The 21,216-nt window shown below is 33.5% G+C and overlaps 2 protein-coding genes across 14 annotated transcripts; both read left to right on the top strand.

Annotated features, from left to right (window-relative positions):
• Positions 1-616: 616 nt before the first annotated feature.
• LOC136234201 (putative pentatricopeptide repeat-containing protein At5g65820) lies at positions 617-4,913 on the top strand. The gene is made up of 2 exons (XM_066023990.1): positions 617-788; positions 2,176-4,913. Exon 2 carries the CDS (start codon positions 2,320-2,322, stop codon positions 4,264-4,266), a length of 1,947 nt encoding a protein of 648 aa, XP_065880062.1. The 5' UTR covers positions 617-788; positions 2,176-2,319; the 3' UTR covers positions 4,267-4,913.
• A 5,587-nt stretch (positions 4,914-10,500) lies between these two features.
• On the top strand, positions 10,501-18,511 carry LOC136232646 (pentatricopeptide repeat-containing protein At2g26790, mitochondrial-like). Of its 13 annotated transcripts, none has more exons than XM_066021918.1 (9): positions 10,501-13,103; positions 13,229-13,397; positions 13,802-13,858; positions 14,863-14,957; positions 15,387-15,849; positions 15,957-16,013; positions 17,464-17,656; positions 17,760-18,024; positions 18,193-18,511. In XM_066021918.1, the coding sequence occupies exon 1, from the start codon at positions 10,610-10,612 to the stop codon at positions 13,046-13,048; it is 2,439 nt and encodes an 812-aa protein (XP_065877990.1). In that variant the 5' UTR covers positions 10,501-10,609; the 3' UTR covers positions 13,049-13,103; positions 13,229-13,397; positions 13,802-13,858; positions 14,863-14,957; positions 15,387-15,849; positions 15,957-16,013; positions 17,464-17,656; positions 17,760-18,024; positions 18,193-18,511. The 13 variants fall into 13 exon arrangements, with proteins under 13 accessions (XP_065877990.1, XP_065877989.1, XP_065877994.1 ...); XM_066021917.1 differs by having other exon boundaries at positions 13,229-13,380; XM_066021922.1 differs by having other exon boundaries at positions 13,229-13,380; positions 15,957-15,988.
• Positions 18,512-21,216: the final 2,705 nt, after the last annotated feature.

The following is a 21,216-nucleotide window of genomic DNA, read 5'->3' on the forward strand; positions in this document are numbered from 1 at the left end:
TAAGTCAAATGGACAAATTACACCCATGACCACTGAACTTTATCCATTTTAATATTGTGACCACTGAACTTTATCCATTTTAACATTGTGACCATTGAACTTCAATTCTTAACGGTATGACCATTGAACTTTATACTTTTTAACACCGGTAGCTACTCAGCGCCTCAAAACGACTGTTGATGGTCTCAAAATAAAAAATTTGAAGAGTTAATGATATTCTAAGAAACTTTAATTCTTGAAAATTTTCATTCTGAGGTCATTTAAGTATTGTTGATAAGGAGAGAGATATTGAATTTTCAGAGAAAGAAAACTAAAAAAAAATGATTTTGAAAAATAAAAAATGTGATTTCATGGTAAATATCGTTATGAACAACTTTAATTCTTGAATATTTTCAGTTTGGTAACGGTCATTTTGAGGAGTTAGTTAAAGTTGAGTGACCGCCAGTATTAAAAAATATTAAGTTTAGTGGATATACCGTTAAAAATTGAAGTTAAGTGTCAACAATGTTAAAATGGGTAAAGTTTAGTGGCCATGGGTGTAATTTACCTCAAGTCGAATTATACCCTCAAGTACGATGTCGTTTTGTCCCCTCGCCCCCCTTTGTTCCTCGGCAACCCAATTTTGTTTCCATGGGCTCTTCCCCGTTCTTGTTCCACACCCAGATCAACAACTCTCATCGATCATTCACTCATCTCCCACCCAAATCCATTAGCCATTTCAATTTTTCGAGACCCACTAGATTTCATTGTCAATCGTCACTCTCCACTGCAACTCGACAATAGACCAGGTTAGATTTTATGTTTGAAAATTTGAATTTATTGTATCCGACATTTTAATATCATCATTTTCCTTCTGTTTTCTGGCTTTATTGTTGTTGTTAGCTCTGAAATTGCTTCAGTTTGTTCTGTAGTCTGTTCGTTATTCCATCTTGTTGAATATATTGTATCCTATATTTTAATATCATCGTTTTCCTTCTGTTTTCTGGCTTTATTGTTGTTGTTAGCTCTGAAATTGCTGCTGTTTGTTCTGTAATCTGTTAGTGATTCCATTTTGTTGGCAGTTCTATAAATTTGTAAGTTGTAACTTATAACTGTTATTTATTTCCATTTGAATGTTTTGTGTTTATAGATTTCGATTAGATGGGTTATGGGTTAAATGACATTGGTTAGTGAAATGTTTGTCAAGATGGTCAGTCCAACTCAATTTCTGTCGATAAAATCATTCACCTGTGGTGGTGGAACTTTTATAGTTGTTTCAAAATATTCACTCAACTTCAATTTATCTTAATAAAATCATTCAATTGAATTTTATCTCAATGAAGTCACTCTAGTGACTTCAAGAGCAAAGATGCACAGGAAAATTGATGTGGTTTCACGTTAGTACTAGTCAACTTTCACCGCGGATCGAAACTATACGTGACTGCCAACTAGTTGACCGAAACGACAAGTTGCTGTCAGCTAGCTAACACTTGTTGTTTTGGCGACAGCTAAAACTTGGCTACTGCTCATGTGGCAGCCACGTCACATTTTCTAGTGTCTTTTTGCTTTTGAAGTCACCCGAGTGACTTAAAAAGGGCAGTCCGGTGCACTATGCGTCCCCGCTAAGCGAGGGTCCGGGGAGGGGTCCCACCACAAGGGTGTATTGGGTGCAAGTCTTTCCCTGTCAATTTTTCGGCAAGAGGCCGCTCCTAAGACTCGAACCCGTGACCTCTCGGTCACACGATAACAACGTTTACCGTTGCGCCAAGGCTCGCCCTCAACCCGACTGACTTAATTGAGACAAAATTCAAAGTTGAATAATTTTATTGAGAAAAATTGAAGTTGAATGACCATTTTGAAACAAACATGCAAGTTCGGCTACGCTCCATGGAAACTTTTCTTCATTTGCGTTTCATGTCCGTTTCTTTTCCATTACAGTTTACTAGCTAATTTTCTTAGAAATAATGTTTCTCGGTATCCGTTTCATTTCCCATTTCCGTGCAACATAGAAGTTCAACGACCAACGATGCAGTTAACCCGATAGGTTATGGCAAAGAAATTACAGCATATGTAAACATTTCTGCTGTGACATAACATTTATTGCCTTTTTTCTTCACCCTCATGAACTAGTAACAACAAAATTCATTTAGATGAAAGGATTTGAAACAATTTGACTAAAATGTTGAACTTATGCAGTATCCAGAAGGTATTATAAAGGGCAGCCTGGTGCACTACGCGTCCCCGCTAAGCAAGGGTCCGGGGAGGGGTCCCACCACAAGGGTGTATTGGGGGCAATACATAGATTGTCTCTCTTGAACAGAAAGGAAACCAGAGAGCAGAATGCAGAAACTTTCCTCAAAAGCCCTTTCGCTTCTTAATACACACAGCTGCCGCAGTCTCTCCCATCCCTCTAAAACGTCTCTGTTTATTCTCATCCGTAGACACCAATACCACGGAGGCAACGAACCAATCGGTGCAGGCACTGTATCTAATAACAATCCAAGTAATGGATTTGGTGTTGTATGTCTTAGAAATCAAGAATACAGCTTTAAAGACGGCGATAGCAGCAGTAACGTCGATGAACTCTCGAGAGATGTTGAAAAGGTGTACAGAATCCTCAGAAATTTTCATTCTAGAGTTCCAAAATTGGAACTTGCTTTGCTTGAATCTGGAGTTGTAATGCGTGCTGGCTTGACAGAGCGTGTTTTAAATCGCTGTGGTGACGCTGGGAATTTGGGGTATAAGTTTTTTCTGTGGGCATCAAAGCAGCCTGGTTATACGCATAGTTATGAGAACTATAAGGCTATGGTTAAGATTTTTAGTAAAATGAGACAATTTGGAGCTGTTTGGGGTTTATTAGAGGAAATGAGGAAAGATCATAGCGATTTGATAACGAGTGAATTGTTTATCGTTATAATGAGAAGATTCGCTTCCGCGAGGTTGGTTGAGAAGGCAATTCAAGTCTTGGATGAGATGCCGAAGTATGGGTGTGAGCCGGATGAGTATGTTTTTGGCTGTTTATTGGATGCATTGTGTAAAAATGGTAGTGTTAAGCAGGCTGCTTCTCTTTTTGAGGATATGCGGGTGAGGTTTACGCCGAATTTGAGGCATTTCACGTCTTTGTTATACGGTTGGTGCAGAGAGCGAAAGTTAATGGAGGCTAAACATGTGTTGGTACAAATGCGGGAAGCAGGGTTTGAGCCGGATATTGTGGTGTACAATAATCTATTAAGCGGATATACCTTGACGGGGAAAATGGTCGATGCGTTTGATTTGTTAAAGGAGATGAAGAGAAAAGGATGCGAGCCGAATGCAAATTCGTACACAATAGTGATTCAGGCACTTTGTGGGCAGGAGAAGATGGATGAGGCAATGAGGCTTTTCGTTGAAATGGAAAGGAACGGTTGTGAGGTAGATGTCGTGACTTATACGGCATTAGTAAGCGGGTTTTGCAAGTGGGGGAAAACGAATCGGGGATATCAGATTCTCGACGATATGATACAGAAAGGGCATTTGCCTAATCAGTTGACTTACTTGCACATAATGTTAGCTCATGAAAAGAAGGAAGAGTTAGAAGAGTGCATTGAATTAATCGAAAAGATGAAAAAGATCGGTTGTGTTCCTGATCCGAGTATATACAATGTAGTGATTAGATTGGCCTGCAAATTAGGAGAGGTGGATGAAGGTGTTCGGGTTTGGAACGAAATAGAAGCAAGCGGCTTTAGTCCTGGTCTCGACAGTTATGTTATTTTGATGCACGGGTTGTTAGCGCAAGGATGTTTAATTGAGGCGAGCGAGTATTTCAAAGAAATGGTAGGGAGAGGCCTTTTAACTACTCCTCAATATGGTATCCTTAAGGATTTGTTGAACTCGCTGCTTCGAGCTGAGAAGCTCGAAATAGCGAAAGATGTTTGGAATTGTATCGTAACCAAAGGATACGGGCTCAACACCGATGCGTGGACAATTTGGATTCATGCATTGTTTTCAAATGGACATGTGAAAGAGGCTTGCTCATATTGCTTGGATATGATGGATGCAGATGAAATGCCGAAGCCAGAAACGTTCGCGAAGCTTATGCGCGGGTTAAGGAAACTGTATAATAGAGAATTTGCAGCAGAGATCACAGAGAAAGTGAGAAAGATGGCTGCAGAGAGAAAAACCAGTTTTAAAATGTATAAACGGCGTGGAGAGAGGGATTTGAAGGAAAAGGATAAGGCGAAAAAGGACCCGAGAAAGAGAAGGGCTCGTAGACGTAAATGGGGTTCGAGCAGTAGAGCCAGTGTTTAGTTTTAATATTACAGTGGAGCTACATTGCTCGGCTGAGGTAGTTTCCTGCGGGTGCGCTGCCTTGATCGGATTATGGTGTTTCAGCAATACACCCGATCAATTAAAAGAGTGATTAGTGTTACGAACTAAATGTGTAACAGTCATTTGCTGATGCGGGAGACGAAGGAAGTAATAGTCATACGTTCGAATTCGGAGTCATTTGCTGAATTCGTGGATGCTCTAACAGTTCTAGATTTATCAAATAGCGGGGTGGAAGAATTACAACGGGCAATTCACACACATGGATTGATTGATTTTCGATTGAATTCAAGCGTTGTGGTTTTGTTGTAAAGGGACTCGGAAATAACATTTTATTCGTTACGAGTATGGATATAGATCTATTGCTATGTTTGAAGCATCTAAAAGTACTCAACGATACAATAACATTCACTCTGCTTGCACAAATTGTCAAGGCGTATGTATGCAATCTTTGTCGCTCAAGGTTTTTTTAATTCGAGTGACATTTTTGAAACTGATCTCAAACTTCAGTGATCTTTAGAATTTATCCGTGAATTTAGGTATAATCAGGCACGTTTTATGGATTTGAAAGCCGATGACTTGGGTAAATGTACCAACTTGCTATTTATTAATAAATTATGTGTTTCTTTTTATTCGTGGATGTAATTAAAATTATCCGTATCAACTTGCTTTTTGTTAACAAATTATGTGTTTCTTTTTATACGTGGATGTAATTAAAATTATCCGAACTGCGTAAATCTCTTGTTCGCCATGATCTATTGTTAATGAATTACCAAATTTTAATTGCGGTAATGATGTTTTAATTTCACAAATATTTTCTTTATGAAAAATAAAAAATTTGTAAACGAGGATGAACATAAGGAATAACAACGTTTTCAATACAATATAGAATAAAATAAGTGCTCGCTTAATTTCATTTTCGGAGCTAGTTTTCGTTTTTTAATTACAAATATGAGATAAAAAAGGGTTTGGTAAGAATCATATATAGGGGTGAGAAAAAGTCCAAAAACCGCTGACCGAACCGAACCGAACTGAAATTCTTGTTTGGTTCAATTATTTTAATAGTTTGGTTTGGTTCGGTTATCAAATTTTCATTGTTCGGTATTCGATTATCAACTGCTTTTAGTAGAAAAATCAACTAAAAACTAAATAGTAACAATTGAACTACATGAGCTCCACGTATTATTTGACATTAGCAGTTAAGAATTGCATCAACAGTAAATTATAACAAGCTTGAAATGTGAAATAAAAAATTAAACATGTAATCACAAAAAATTCTTTCTATGCAAACTAATTTTAATCGGTATCAAGTTTTTATGTTTCAACTCGTAAACAATTTATTTATTTTCATACTTTTAGCTATTACACGAGTCAGTTTATACATATTTTAAGGTATTTAAATTTTATCTTAATCAAGTTTCAATTTCTCTATTTATTTTTGTATAGTATTAGCATTCAAAAGTATATAAAAGTACAAAATTATCCTTTATATAAGTAAAAAAATTGTTTTTTAGTTTCAAACTTAATCAGCATATTTGTAAGAGTAAATGATTTGTTAGTCTGAGTCTTTTTGTATATTACACTAATTAATCCTATTTCAGAAATATATTATAAAATTTCTAAATTTTTCAGAATCAATTACTCAGTTCATCTGTACATAATTCGTTTAATTATTTATCGAATAATATAAATCTATTTAAGCCATGTTTATTCTTCATGAATTGAGTTTGAACATGTTTATTCGATATTTGGTAGGTCCAGTTTAGACGGCACCTAAAATGAGTTGGACTTTGAATTTACCTTCAAAGCCCAGTTCAGTCTAGCAGTTGTATATTATATATATTTCATATTTTTTTTTACCTAGATTTTACTTTTTATTATCTTATTAAATATTTTTGAATGTATTTAAAATTATATTAGTTGAGTTTGTTGAATTAATTAATTAAACTATAGTTCATTGTTTTTTTTCACAACCATAATAATAATTTCATTTTAATTTTTTATTTATTTTTTCAATACAAATAAAGATAAAATAACAAAATAGCTTCAATTTTTGTACGAGAATTAATTTAGCTCATGTGTAAAACAGTATAATTTCAGTATATTTATCAAATGACGTAATTAAATGTTTCGTTAACAGAAATTAACACATTCGATAAATATGTCGTACACCTAGACTACAACGCCATTGCTTCCACCATTTACAATTTGTGTACGAGTTTGAGAATTCAAACTGTAGGGTTAACAACACATTCATCCGATGTGGTAATTTTTGTTAGTAAAATTTTTAATTGTGTTCAGTGCGGAGCCATGACTCTAAGCTCGAGGGGCTTGACCATGTAAGAAAAAAAAAATTCAATAGTACTTAAACATATTAATAAAAAATAAAAAACATTACAAAATGTAAATTGAATCATAAAATGTGAGTACATAGTTTTTTTTACCTATAATAAGAAAACTAATGCCTAACAGGTGGCAATTTACCCCTTCGCGATGTCATATTTTGAAATTTTTTCACAATCAGTTCATTTTCTATACCGATAAAAATTCGTTTCTCAACGTAACACAATAGACAATCTGTGAGAAATTCATCACTCATCTTGTTCCGCAAATAACGATTTCTGCACTTAACAGTGGTGGAGCACCCTACCCTGGGGTTTTCCCCGGAGGGTTGGCCGACCCTCCGTGACCCTCCCTAGCTCCGCCCTTGTGTTATTTGACAAATATTGTTTGACAAACATTGAGACTAAAAAATTGTATTGTTTTATACGTGGCAGCTAAATTTTTTCTCTCCAAAATTTTGATACTATTTTAGTACTTTATTTGTTGGAATCCAATATAATACATGACAAATTATAAAACTGACTCAATTGAGAGATCTCTTTATATATTAAGACCCATTGCAACACCTCTTATCAAATTAGACATTTTCAAAGTTAACTTTTCCGAAATACTCTTAGTATTATACTTTCACTTAAATATTTTGTATGGAGACAACTGCAGAGTGATTTTGGCGGGATTTTTAATACGTTTTTTTTTTGTGCAATTCAATGTAAAGGTCGGAAAGAAAGAATGAGGGAAACATGAAAAAAAACTAATTCGCATTTATAAACTGCTTAGCACTGCGGAATAAAATAAACTTAAAATACTTCAACTGTGAAACATATGATAAAACTGTGAAGATAAATGTCTTCGCAGTTCATGCAATCCCTTCGTAATAAAAGTAAATGCGAAAGTAATTCAATTCGTAGTTGCTTCCACTGTGAAAGGATTGCAGAAACTGCAATATTATCTTCCAACTAAAATAAAAGGATTTCTAACATTCAAACACGTAAATACATCCTAAATAATTTTCTAACATAACACTAACCGTAATTGCACAAAATCGCAGCAAAAATCGAAATGCAGAAAAAATTGCTCCACAATTGTCTCTACACAAATTAAGTTCCACACAAAATATGTTACATCATAATATATATACTAAAGATATTTAGAGAAATTTAACTTTTTAAAGTGTATAAATAAATGCAATAAATTTAAATATATAAACCAACCTTTGGATTAGAACAATTTTATAATTTACCTATATAAATATAATACTTCTAATTTTATAATTTACCTATATAAATATAATACTTCTAATTTTATAATTTACCTATATAAATATACAGTATTGATCACATGCACCTTAATAAGTATGTAGAATTTACTCATTCACCGTTAGATCTAGGCTTATTAGAATCCTAAGGTGGAGATTCAAAGCATCTCGAGGTTTAGATTTAATAAGCCTATATCTAACGGTAAATGAGCAAATTCACTTGCTCATTAAGGTGCATGTGAAAATTCCTGTATAAACCAGTATTGATCACATGCACCTTAATAAGCATGTAGAATTTGCTCATTCACCGTTAGATCTAGGCTTATTAGAATCCTAAGGTGGAGATTCAAAGCATCTCGAGGTTTAGATTTAATAAGTCTATATCTAACGGTAAATGAGCAAATTCACTTGCTCATTTAATATTGTGGTCACTGAACTTCAATTCTTAACAGTATGACCATTGATCATACACTTTTTAATACCGGTGGTTACTCAACGTCTCAAAACGACCGTTGCCGGCCTCAAAATAAAAAATTCGAAGAGTTGATGATATTCTAAGGAACTTTAATTCTTGAAAATTTTTGTTTTGAGGTCATTTGGGTGTTTTTTGGTTAGGAGAGAGAGTGAATTTGTAGAGAGAGAAAGCTCCAAAAAATGTGATTTTGAAAAATAAAAAATATGGTTTCATGGTAAATATCGTTCTAAACAACTTTAATTCTTGAATATTTTCATTTTGAGGTCTTTACATGTCATTTTGAGGAATTAGGCTCTGTTCTTTATCACTGAAAAAAACTGAACTGAACTGAACTGAATGATACTGAATACTGAACTGAACTGAATTTAACTGAATGCTACTGAACTTAACTGAATGATACCGAACTTAACCGAATTTAATCGAACGTAACAATAATGATGATATTAGACTTTAAAATAATTTAATGATAATATTGGACATTAATAAGCTTATAATAATAATAATAATAATAATATTTCTACCAAAAAAAATAATATCAATAATAAATAAACATATTATTAAATAAACATGCATAGGTTGTTGAATGAAACTCCTATGTCGTGTAAAGAGCAGCTACGACTTAATAGAGATATGTTCATAAAATTAGTGAATTTAATGGTTGAAAGAAATTTGTTAGCGGATAGTAAAAATATATCCGTGGTTGAGCAAGTTGGCATATGTTTATACAATTAAAATGTAGTTGAGCCAGTTAATTTTTTAGAGCATTGTAATGTAAACGTATTAATATAATATTTATTTACTTTTCGCAAAATTTGCAAATAAGTTGCACCAAATAATTATAATTATAATAAATAATGATAATATATATAATGACAAAGCATAAATTATATATAAATATAATTATAATGAAAATAGATAAATTAATATATAATAAATTATAATAATTATAATAAATTGCTGAAATTATAAATAAATAATGATAATAATAATAAATTATATATAAATAATAATAATATATAATAATTATAATAAATAATGATAAATTATTGAATACTGAAACTGAATACTGAACGGAACTGAACTGAACTGAACTGATTACTACTGAACTGAACTGAACTGAACTGAACTGATTGTTACTAAAATTAAGTAATAAACATGGCCTTAGTTAAAGTTCAATGACCACTGATGTAGAGGTGTTCATCGGTCGGTTCGGTCTGAAAACCGAACCGAACCAAAATAACCAAAAATCGAATAGCCTCAAAAATAAAAACCAAACCAAACCAAATAATAATAAATAACCAAACCGAACCGACCGAATTATTTCAGTTGGTTCGGTTGCTTTACCTTAAAAAAAATTCATTAACAATTATTTTTATATAAAGTTAATATTACACCGTTAATGATGTTGTTGGGTATTTACTTATATACAACTATTTTTATTTTTATTTTTCTTTTTGGATTGAAAGAAAAAAAAAATAAATTTTACATAAAAATGAAATCAATCTTAATTCTAAATATGAATTAGTGTACAATTGTACTAAATTGGTAGACAAACATTAAATAGACCAAATCAAATATAACTTAGAACAATAAACGACATACACCAATTATATAATAAATCTAATTTCTAATTATATTTAATTTATTTCGGTCTGTTCGGTTAATTCGGTAATTTTAATTTAAAAACCGAACCGACCGAAATTATCAAAATATTATAAACAATAAAACCAAAACCGAACCTAATAGACCGAAAACCGAACCGAAAAACCGAAATTCATCGGTTCGGTCGGTTATTTCGGTCCGGTTCGGTTTTTGAACATCCCTACACTGATGTGAAAAAGAATAAAATTCAGTAGCCATACCATTAAGAATTGAAGTTCAATGCTCATAGGTGTAATTTACCCAAATATAATACGAACTGGCTAGGTTTAAACAAGGCAGTTTAAACCTTGATTAGGTCGTAAAATCCGACCCAACCCATCAACTAGTTTTAGGCCATGTCGTGCGGTAAAAGTATAAAACTAAAATTGGTAATTTTCCATAATCTTGAGGGGCAAAATTGTCTTTTTACACCTGAATTCAAATTATCGTGACGTAACTTGCAAAACACCGAAATTTTGAGGCAAAAATATAAATCCCTCTTTCCAGCCGCCATTGGAGCTTTCTTTCCTCTCTCTCTCTGCAAAACTGCAATTGCCGCCCGCCGCCCCCTGCTTCGCTTCTTCGTCTCCAATGAGAAGCTCTCACAGAATATGCGGGTATCATATTCCATTTCTAGGTCAGTCTTTCACTTTACCAGAAAGCTTTTGACCTCTAATTTCACACCCAAATCGCTCTCAACCTCACTTGCCCACTCCATTAACAATTCCACCACTAGCGACAGCGATAATGAGCAGCCCCAACTTTACAAGCAACAGCAACAGCAACGCCAATTGAATTCATCCGAGGTTGTGGAAGCTTTGTACGAGCTTAAGCAGCAACCAATTCGAGCTTTCTCCTTCTTTTGCGAATTGAAGGACTTTGGTTTCCAGTATGATGTTTTGAGTTACGCTGCTATTATTAGAATCCTCTGTCATTCGGGTTTGCATAAGAAACTCCATTCAATTTTTTTGGATTTTGTTTTTGTTTCTTGCAATGATAAAGATAAAGATGCTTCCATTTATATCTCTGATTTGATTGATGCTATTGCTGATAATGAGTTTGTTGCTGACACTGAGAAACACTCTTTGTTTATGTTTAGAGTTTATGATGCTTTGGTTAAATCCTATGTTGCTGCTGGTATGTTTGATGAGGCTATTGATTTTTTGCATAGAAAAGCAAGGAGTGGTTCCTTGCCCCATATTTTCACTTTTAATTTTCTCCTAAATAGACTGATTCAGAGTGGGAAATCGGATATGTCTATGGCTGTATATAAAGTGTTCAAGAGATTGGGCTTAATCCCCAATGATTATACCTATGCCATTGTGATAAAGGCACTATCTATAATGGGGAATTTAGAAGAGGCTGTTGATGTGTTTAAGGATATGGAGGAAGCTGGTGTTACCCCTAGCCCTTTTGCTTACACTGCTTTTATAGAAGGACTATGCGCGAATCAGAAGTCGGAATTCGGATATCAGGTGCTTCAGTCTTGGAGAATTGCTGGTATTCCCATTGATATCTATGCTTATAGTGTTGTAATCCGTGGCTTTTGTGGTGAAAAGAAAGTAGATGAGGCTCATAATGTCTTGCTTGATATGGAAAAAGAAGGGATAGTTCCTGATATGCGTTGCTATGGTGCTTTGATTCGTGGGTTTTGCAGGGTTCATAATTTGCTAAGAGTTGATACTCTCCTCGACGATATGAGGTCAAAGGGTATCAAAATAAATTGTGTGATTGTTAGCTTGACTCTTAACTGCTTATGTGAATTGGGGATGCATGCCAAAGTAGTGAACAAATTTCAATATTTTAAAGACTTGGGTGTATCTTTAGATGGAGTTTCTTACAACATTGTAGTTGATGCTTTGTGCAAACTTGGGAAACTAGAAGAAGCTGTAGAATTTCTAGATGAAATGAAATCCAAGCAAATGGATATGGATGTTATACATTATACAACCTTGATTAATGGGTACTGTTGCCAAGGAAAACTGAATGATGCCTTCAGGGTTTTTAAGGAAATGACAGAAACGGGACTTGAGCCCGATATTGTCACTTGCAACATACTTGCTAGCGGATTATGTAGAGAAGGCCTTGCAGCCGAGGCACTTGACCTGTTGAGTGATATGGAGATACTGAATTTGAAACCTAATGCTGTTACACACAATGTGATAATTGAAAGTTTATGTATAGGAGGCAAAGTAAAAGAAGCCGAAGCATATTTAAGTCGTTTAGGGGATGATAGTTTAGATAGTTATTCTGCCATGATTAATGGGTACTGTAAAGCCAACCATACTGCAGATGCTTTCAAACTCGTATTTAAACTTTTGGGACAAGGACTTATAGTTAAGAAAAGTTGCTTCAATAATCTTCTGAAAAACCTCTGCAATGAAGGTGATGATGATCGAATCATGATGTTCGTTGGGACAGTATTGAATTTGGAACTTAGCAACGCTATGTGCGGAAAAATCATTAGTACTTTGTGTCAAACTCGAGATATGAAAAAAGCACAATTAGTTTTTGACATTTTAATTAGGAGAGGGTGGATTCCGGATGTCATTACCTACACAATAATGATAAATAGTTACTGCAGATTGAATTTTTTGCCAGAAGCTTTAAAGCTTTTCAATGATATGAGGAAAAGAGGTATCAAACCGGATATAGTTACTTTTACGGTTTTGCTTGATGGTCATCTAAAACAGGCAGATTCGTACAGTTTTGATCGGTCAGCTGTTCGGACAGAAATGGAAAAACTGGAAATCAGACCTGATGTCATATGTTATACAGTTTTTATTGATGCACATTCTAAGGCTGATAATATTCAAGAGGCGATGGGAATTTTTGATGAAATGATTGAGAGAGGACTTGAACCGGATACAGTGACATACACAGCTCTTCTCTCTGGATGCTGTAACAGGGGAGATATCCATGGAGTTGTGAACCTTCTTGATCTGATATCCTTGAAGAGGAAACTGCCTGATGATTTCACGAAGTCTGTTTTAAAACGCGGTATTCTGAAAGCCAGGAAGGTACAATTTGGTAACGGAGAACTTGAGTAGATGATATGTGCTGATCGAACTCAAACTTCAGAACTGATCAAACAAAGATTCATAGGTACTAAATAATGCATTACTCTTGTTTTAATGGCTCTGTGAACCCGAGAAGTCACATCTGTATTTCCTGCAGGTGTGACGAGCTATGTTGTGAATTACTTTTGTTAATACATTGCTTCTATGTAGGGTTGTAAATGAACCGAGTAGCACGCTTGAGCACGATTTTGAGGCTAAATTTGTAATGGAGTCGAGTTTGAGCACGGCGAAACTCGGCTCGAAAGCTCGCAAGCAGGGCTATTAGTTCGTGAATAAGCTCATAAACAAATGTTCATGAACAAGTTCGTGAGCAACCTCGGTTCGATTATTTATTTAATAATAATATTTCTATTATTTTATAAAGGGAAAATGTAAAACTACGTAGTTTTGTTCACGAGCTTTGCTCTTGAGCTTGCTTATGGACATAATTAATGAGTTGTTCGCAAGCAAAGTTCATGAATAGAGTTAACGAGCTACTCACGAGTTTTGCTCGTGGAACAAAATAAATGAACTGCTTGAGAGCAACTCACTAACAGTTAATTTTCTTAATGAGCCTGAGCTCCAACAAGATTTTGAGCTCGAAGCTCGGCTCGTGCTCATTAACTTTCTGCCAAGCATGAGCTGGCAAAGTTCTCCTCGGCTCAGCTCGATTATAACCCCTATGTATTTTTCAATCTGTAAAATGCTTTGGTGAAAATTAAGTTGTAATTTTATCTTCTACAGATGCTTGGAGGCTGGCTACTTCAAGTAAATTGGCAAGTCTATCTGACCTCCAAACATGTAAATATTCTACTGTTTTTTTTTTTTTTTTTTTTTTTTTTAAAAATATTCTACTGTTTTTAATTTGTTTATTGTTATGATTAGTATTATTATTTTAATTTTGTGGTCATGCTATTTTTGTTTAAGATTTTCATTAAAACAAGGGTTTGATTTAGTGCTTTTGATAGAAAAAATTGCGAGGAACTCAAGTCGTCTTAAAATACTTACATGTTCATTATGAGTGTATCCTATTTATTTAGGGTTAAGGGCTGTAAATGAGCCGAGCCGCTCATAAGCTTTTAACTCAACTCGAAAGCTCGCGAGGTGGTTCGGTTATAGATTCATGACAAGTTCATGAATAAGCTCTATTATAATGTTCATGAATAAGCTCATAAGCAAGCTTGGTTCGATTATTTTTTAAATAATAGTACTTATATAAAGAGTGAAATGTAAAACTACATAATTTTGGGTGAAATTTTAGTTTTATAGGTTTTAAACTATGTAGTTTTGTGTTAAAGAAATTTGAAATGAACATAATTGTTGAGTTGTTCGCGAGCAAAATTGATGAACTGAATTAACGAGCAACTCATTTATTTGTTCACGAATTTTCCTCGCGAACAACTCATTAATTATGTTCATAAGTAAAGCTGGTGAACACCACATTAATTCTGTTTAAAATGAAGAATTGAAGTCGAAGATAGGATTTCAATCTCATTTGAAATTTCTTTAACACAAAAAATTAAGTAGTTTTATATTTCCCGTTTATAGAAATACTACTATTAAAAAAATAATTGAACCAAGTTTGCTCACGAGACTATTCATGAACATTGTAATCGAGTATGTTCACGAACCTATAACCGAACCTGCTCTCGAGCTTTCGAGTTGAGTTTTGATGTACTCAAGCTCAGCTCATTTACGAATCAAGCTTCAAAATGGTACTCAAACTCGCTCCGAACCACGAGCAAGGAAATATTCGTTTTGGTTTCAGGATTGTTGTACTATGTTGTTTCTTTTATTAATTATAGTGACACGCACAAGTTTCTCTCTGGTATTCTAAAAGCCAGGAAGGTGCAATTTCTGAACAAAGAATTTGAGTAAACAAACTGATCAAACGTCTATGGTACGAAATAATGAATTACTTCTTTTATTTTATTTTTCAAGGTAAATTACATTCTTTGCCCTTAAACTATAATACTACTAACACTATGACTCCTAAACTTCATTTTTGACAACAAAAATCCGTTAATGTGATAAGGGTAAAATAGGTATTTGACTATAATTTTTGTGAAATGGATAACAAAAGAGTCAATGATATAGTCAAATTTGTCCAGATCATTATTTCGTTATTTTTTTTAATAGGATTTTGTTGATTTGGACTTTAATGTTACAAAATGTAAAGTTTAAACTTTTTTATATCAAGAAATAAAGTTTACGGGTCATAATGTTAATACTCAAAGTGTTATATTTTAGGGGTTATGGATGTATATTACCCTTATTTTTCATGAAGATGGTTTTTTGAACCCAAGAACTCCAACTGTATCTGTTGCAGGTGTTTGAATTGCTTTTGCTAATACCTTATTTTTAGGCTTAAAGCAATATAGCCCCTTGATTTATCCGAAAGGCTGGTTTTCCCTGATTTATTATTTGGTAACTTTTGCCCCCCGATCTATCCAAAATGTTAGTCTTTGCACACTGACCTATTATTTGATAACATTTGCTTCCTTATCAAAATTGGTGAAATCTCAATCAATGTGGATGGTAAATTAAACGTCTGTTAAAACCTTAAATTATCTAACAGAAATCCGATCCATAAAAATTTGATGGAAATGTTAAATATTTAACAAAAACAGTTAACTTATCATCACATTGGTTGAGATTTTATCAATTTTGATATGTCGGGGCAAATGTTTCCAAAATAGATCAAGAGACAAAGATCAACATTTTGGATAGATCAGATGACAAATGTTACGAAATAATAGATCGGAGAAAAGACCTCCAAACATTTTGAATAGGTAAAGGCTAATAGTGCTTTAAACCTTGTTTTTATGTATTTGTTCAATCTGTGAAATGCTTTGGTTAACTTATATTAGTTATTAAATTGTCAATTTCTCTTCTATAGATACTTGCAAGGTGGCTACTTCAAGCATACTGGCAAGTCTATCAGACCTCCAAACATGTAACTTATTTTTTTTTTATTCATTTTTACTTTTTAATCATGATATTTCTATTCTGATCGATAAATTGCACCGATGGTCACTAAGTATGATGTTATTTCACACAAAGATCACTGAACTCATTTTCTTTCAAAAGATCACTGAACTTCAGCTTATTCCTACCAATTTTTCGGCAAACACTTACCGGAATGTTAACGTTGACTATATGTTAAATAAGTGTCACGTCGGATAAAGGTGTCATTTTTCAAAAAAGAAATTTGTGGCTTAAGGTGTCGCGCACACATGGCAGCCACATATCTGCCACATCAGATGTAAAAATCTAACATGGAACTTAATTGATATATAGTCAATTATCTTTTGTGCCGCGTTTAATATTCGGGTGAATTTTTGTACATAAATTAGTCGGAATGACATTGTTGAAATCAAATGTGAAATTTAGTACTTTTGTTGAAAGAAAATGAACACAAATTTTAGCCTCAGTTGATGCATTTTACGTTTGTCTTAAAATCTTCATATCATCATATGCTATGTTATACGGATACGAACACAAAAACGGACACCGGAAATGTTATTTTTAAAACATAACTTTCATAAAATATCCTTGAAACAAACACGAACATGGATATGGAAACGGAACGCATAACACTACTAAAGAGAAGTGTCCATAATCAACTATCTTTTATGTTGTGCCAATATTCTTATAAATTTTTATAAACAAGTTGACCGGAATGACATTTGAAATCAAATGTGATATGTACAATTTACAGTTGGATTTGAATCAAAATATTGCATTTTACATGTTCATGTGATCATTCTTTTGTGAATCAGTGGTACATGACATCCAAATGGCTCTTCGAACTAAAACTTCAAAATCAATTAGAACTTTAAATTATTAAAATTATCAATTGGTCTCTGAACTAAGCAAAAATCATCAATTAAGTCCTTATCGAAAATTATTCGGTTGAACAGTTTCAGACTTTCTTCCTCAAACTCATTTTGAGCTATGCAGAGATCATTATCAATTGATGATCTTTGCTTAGCTTAAAGATCTAATTGATGATTTTGATAGTTTAAGGTCCTAATTGACTTTGAAGTTTTAGTTGAGGGGCCCAAACGAGTGTAAGAGCCTACATGAATTACATGAGTGTATTAAACTTAAGATGAATACACATATTTATACAAGGTTCTCCCTAAAATTACTCCTATAATTAAGCAAACATAGAGACCGTACCAGCAGCCATCTAGCTATCACAACAGCTTTAGACGTGCTTACATTGACTTATTCACTAACAATTATGTTACGTAAAATCGTCGTATTATTGTTTCTTACTTGCTATATTTTGGTTTTATTTTAACTTATCAAGTGTTGATAACATGTTTATATATTTTTATAACATATTTTAAGCTCAAAATTGTGCATTAATCTGTGTTGCTCATTTCTCTTCCTGACAGTTATCCTGGTTTCATTGCTGATTTTCAAGATCAAGACCTTTGGTCAGTTTATTCGCTAGCCAATCGTAATAAGAGGTTTTGGAGTCTAGGGAAACGAAATCGAGGTTTAACGTCAAGCTCAAGCGTGCACAAAATGTACAACAGGCAACAACGAGGAACTACGAGGAAGATTGCGAAGCTAGTCTGTAGCTAGGTGTGTTACTTAACATAGGAATGTCAAAATAGATTATCGTGTTATGTGATACGTATATTTCATATGATTGTATATGGTATTAAAAAAATGATAATTGTGTCAGGTGGGTTATCTTTATAAATCCTATTATTATCGTGTTTCCTGGCAGTCATTCCGTGTGGTGCTCATTTCTCTTCCTGGCAGTTCTTTCGGTTTCATTGCTGATTTTCAAGATCAAGACCTTTGATCAGTTTATTCACAAGCTTAAGCCTAATAAGAGGTTGCCGGAGTCTAGGGAAACGAAATCAAGGTTTAACGTCAAGCTTGAGCGTGCACGAGATGTACAACAGGCAACAACGAGGAAGATTGTGAAGCTCGTGTGCAGCTAGGTATGTTACTTAACATACGAATGTCAGAATAAATCATCATGTTATGTGATATATATATTTCATATGATTATATATGATATTAGAAAAATGGTAATCGTGTGCGGTGGGTTATCTTTATAAATCCTATTATCGTGTTAGAAATTGACAGTTCATTTTTCTTCCTGGCAGTTATTCCGGTTTCATCACTGATTTTCAAGCTCAAGACCTTTGATCAGTTTATTCACAATCTCAATCCTAATAAGAGGGTTTGGAGTCTAGGGAAACGAAATCGAGGTTTAACGTCAAGCTCGAGCATGCATGAGATGTACAACAGGCAACAATGAGGAACTATGAGGAAGATTGTGAAGCTCGTGTGCAGTTAGGTGTGTTACTTAATAAATTATCGCGTTATATGGTATATATATTTCATATGATTATTATGATATTGATAAAACAATAAGTATATCAGGTGGGTTATCTTTATAAATCCTATTATCTTTATACATCCTATTATCGTGTTAGAAATTGACCGTTCATATCTTAGGTTTTAGGGTTAATTACATATACATATCATGTGTTATCGCCGATTTGCAGATGGTATTTGTGGTATTATTTTTTCAAACACAATCTTGTGATTATCGTTATTACCAAAATCAAGACAAGTGGATGGAATCTGTTAACTTAGTAACGTGGCATATGAGTATTTTAGGAAAAAAAAGTCTATTGACTTTTGACCGTTCTTCCATTCCATTAATTATAGCTTTACTTGCATTATATTGCATTACAGTTATACTAAATACTCTATGGGTCAAATTCGTCTTTTATGTTGGTATGAGGGTTAATTTACTCCAAATTAATATTAGGGTATAGACACGGTACAAAATTCAATCATTTTTTTACAAAGTAGCCTAAAATCAATTTACCCCTGAATAAGGATAGTAATAGGTAAGATATCAGCGCATGGGTGAATACAGTCTACAGAGGGGGTCTGGAGTGCCCAGACTCCTCTGGCCACTGGGATCACCTTGGTGTTTTTCTCTACTTTCTTTTGTTATTTTACTTCATACAATATCTATACTATAGTATATAGAGTGTTTTGGTAGGATCTAAAAACAATTATAGATAGTTATTCTTTTGAAAAAAAGCTATCTATTACTAGAAATAAATAACAAACAGTGAACAACAATTATCATCTTTCGATATGTCAACCCCCTATTGAATATAATGTATAGATTGTTGAACTTTTTTATATATATATAAAAATAGATCATTGAACTGGATATCTTTATGTGATTATTTACGAAGTAAGGGTCTGTTTAGTAAGATGACATTTGTAATGGAATGTCAATTACATTGAAAGTTCGTTACCGTGTTTGGTTGCATATTAAAATTTTGTTTAACCACTCATTTAATCATTCTAAAAAATGCAAAAAATAAAAGATAAACGTGAAAAACTAAAAATGAAAAAAAAAGCAAAAAAAAAAACAAAACACAAACTGCGAAAAATGGAAAAAATAGGAAAATGAGAAAATAGAAAAAACAATGAAAATGGAAAACGAGAAAAATGTAATTTTTTGATAAGAACACGAAAAACTATACTAATTTCACGTTTTTCAAGTTGTCATGTTTTTTTTGTTGATTTTAATTATGTAAATAAATTTTTATCACAACTAAGCAAACATAAGTATTGTAATGTAGTTTCGTCAATTTTTTTAATTTATCAACCAAACATGATATGAAATCATTATTCCATTCTATTAATTATAGCTTTGATTACATTATATTACATTACGACAATACCAAATAGACTCTAAAGATCAAATTGGTCTTTTATGTTGGTATGAGGGTTAATGGTATAGACCCGACCCAAAATTCAATCATTTTTTACAAAGCGGCCCAAAATCAATTTACCCCTGAATAAGGATGACAACAGGTAAGGTACCCGCGCAGGGGCGAATATAGAGGGGCTCTGGAGGGGTCAGGCTCCTCTGGCCAATGGAATCACCCCCTACAATGGATGGTTTTGGGCCCCCGACCGTTGAAACTACCCTTACTATGGACGGTTTTGGCTCTCTATTTTCGACAAATTAAGTTTCGGAGTGGTTAATTAACTCATTGAGTTTATATTTAATTACAAAATCCAACTTGACTAAGATATAATAAGCGATAGATTTCTCTAACTTTGTTCAAAGCGTCTCAAGCTTACTTTTGTAGTCTAAATCTAGCTTAATTTTGAGAAGTTCTACAGTAGTACGTAAAAATTGGTTTTGAACCACTCTGATGATAACTTGTATATATATGAACAAAAATTGAGCGAGTTTAATTTAGCAATCTTTTTTACACATGTAGCTGTAAAATTGGGCCCGCAACCGACCAATCCTGTATTCATCACTGTATTTGCAGGTAGTGAATTACTCGTTTATTTTTTACTTATCCGTCCTATTACCCTAGGCGATATTTCATGAATCTCATACACGTCCAATTTAAATCGAGGGTACCCTTACCCGTTAAGGATCAATAGATAAAACAAAAATATTACAAATTTAACACAAGGTAAATTTAATAAACAATTCATAAACCATTCATCTAAAAATTTAACAAATATTCCAAATTAATAAATTCTAAATCAACCTTAATAAAAAAAAAACAGATTAACTTAATGGTAAAAGACAATAGATGAAAGTTAAATATATGGCGGGTACCAGATAACAATTATTCTAGGGATATTCTCATACATATGACATACCTATCACGGTAAATTTTTTAAACTCATACCCATCTCATATCCTTTTATATAGGGTACAGATAGTCCCGAGTATCTACGGGTAGTGTATTCGTTGTCATCCCTACCTGAACGCAAGTTCGTCTTTCTGCAATCCGCGTACAATCAATATGAAATTTTTGCAATTTTCATACAAAGCTAAAATCCATATTTCTTTGAGCTCCACTCAAATTAGACCTAGCCATGTATCCGTCAGGCCCGTCCAGACCTGTGTTTCCTGGACTGGGCTTGGATATGAAAAATTATCAGTAGGCCCAGCCCGACCCATATCCACTAAAGCTCGTCTATTTTTTTAGTGGGCTTGGGATTTATAAAAATAGCACGGACCGATCCTATCCGGTCCACCTATTCATATTAGTTAATAAATTTATATATTAATATTTATTTTTGAGTATAATTTTTTTTTATATTTTATTATTAAAAATTATAAA

This window comes from Euphorbia lathyris, chromosome 6, assembly GCF_963576675.1.
Source record: "Euphorbia lathyris chromosome 6, ddEupLath1.1, whole genome shotgun sequence".
NCBI lineage: Eukaryota > Viridiplantae > Streptophyta > Magnoliopsida > Malpighiales > Euphorbiaceae > Euphorbia > Euphorbia lathyris.

Bases quoted from the DNA above. Each gene is read 5' to 3' on its own strand.
- LOC136234201 (XM_066023990.1), top strand. From the start codon at position 2,320: ATGCAGAAACTTTCCTCAAAAGCCCTTTCGCTTCTTAATACACACAGC.
- LOC136232646 (XM_066021918.1), top strand. From the start codon at position 10,610: ATGCGGGTATCATATTCCATTTCTAGGTCAGTCTTTCACTTTACCAGA.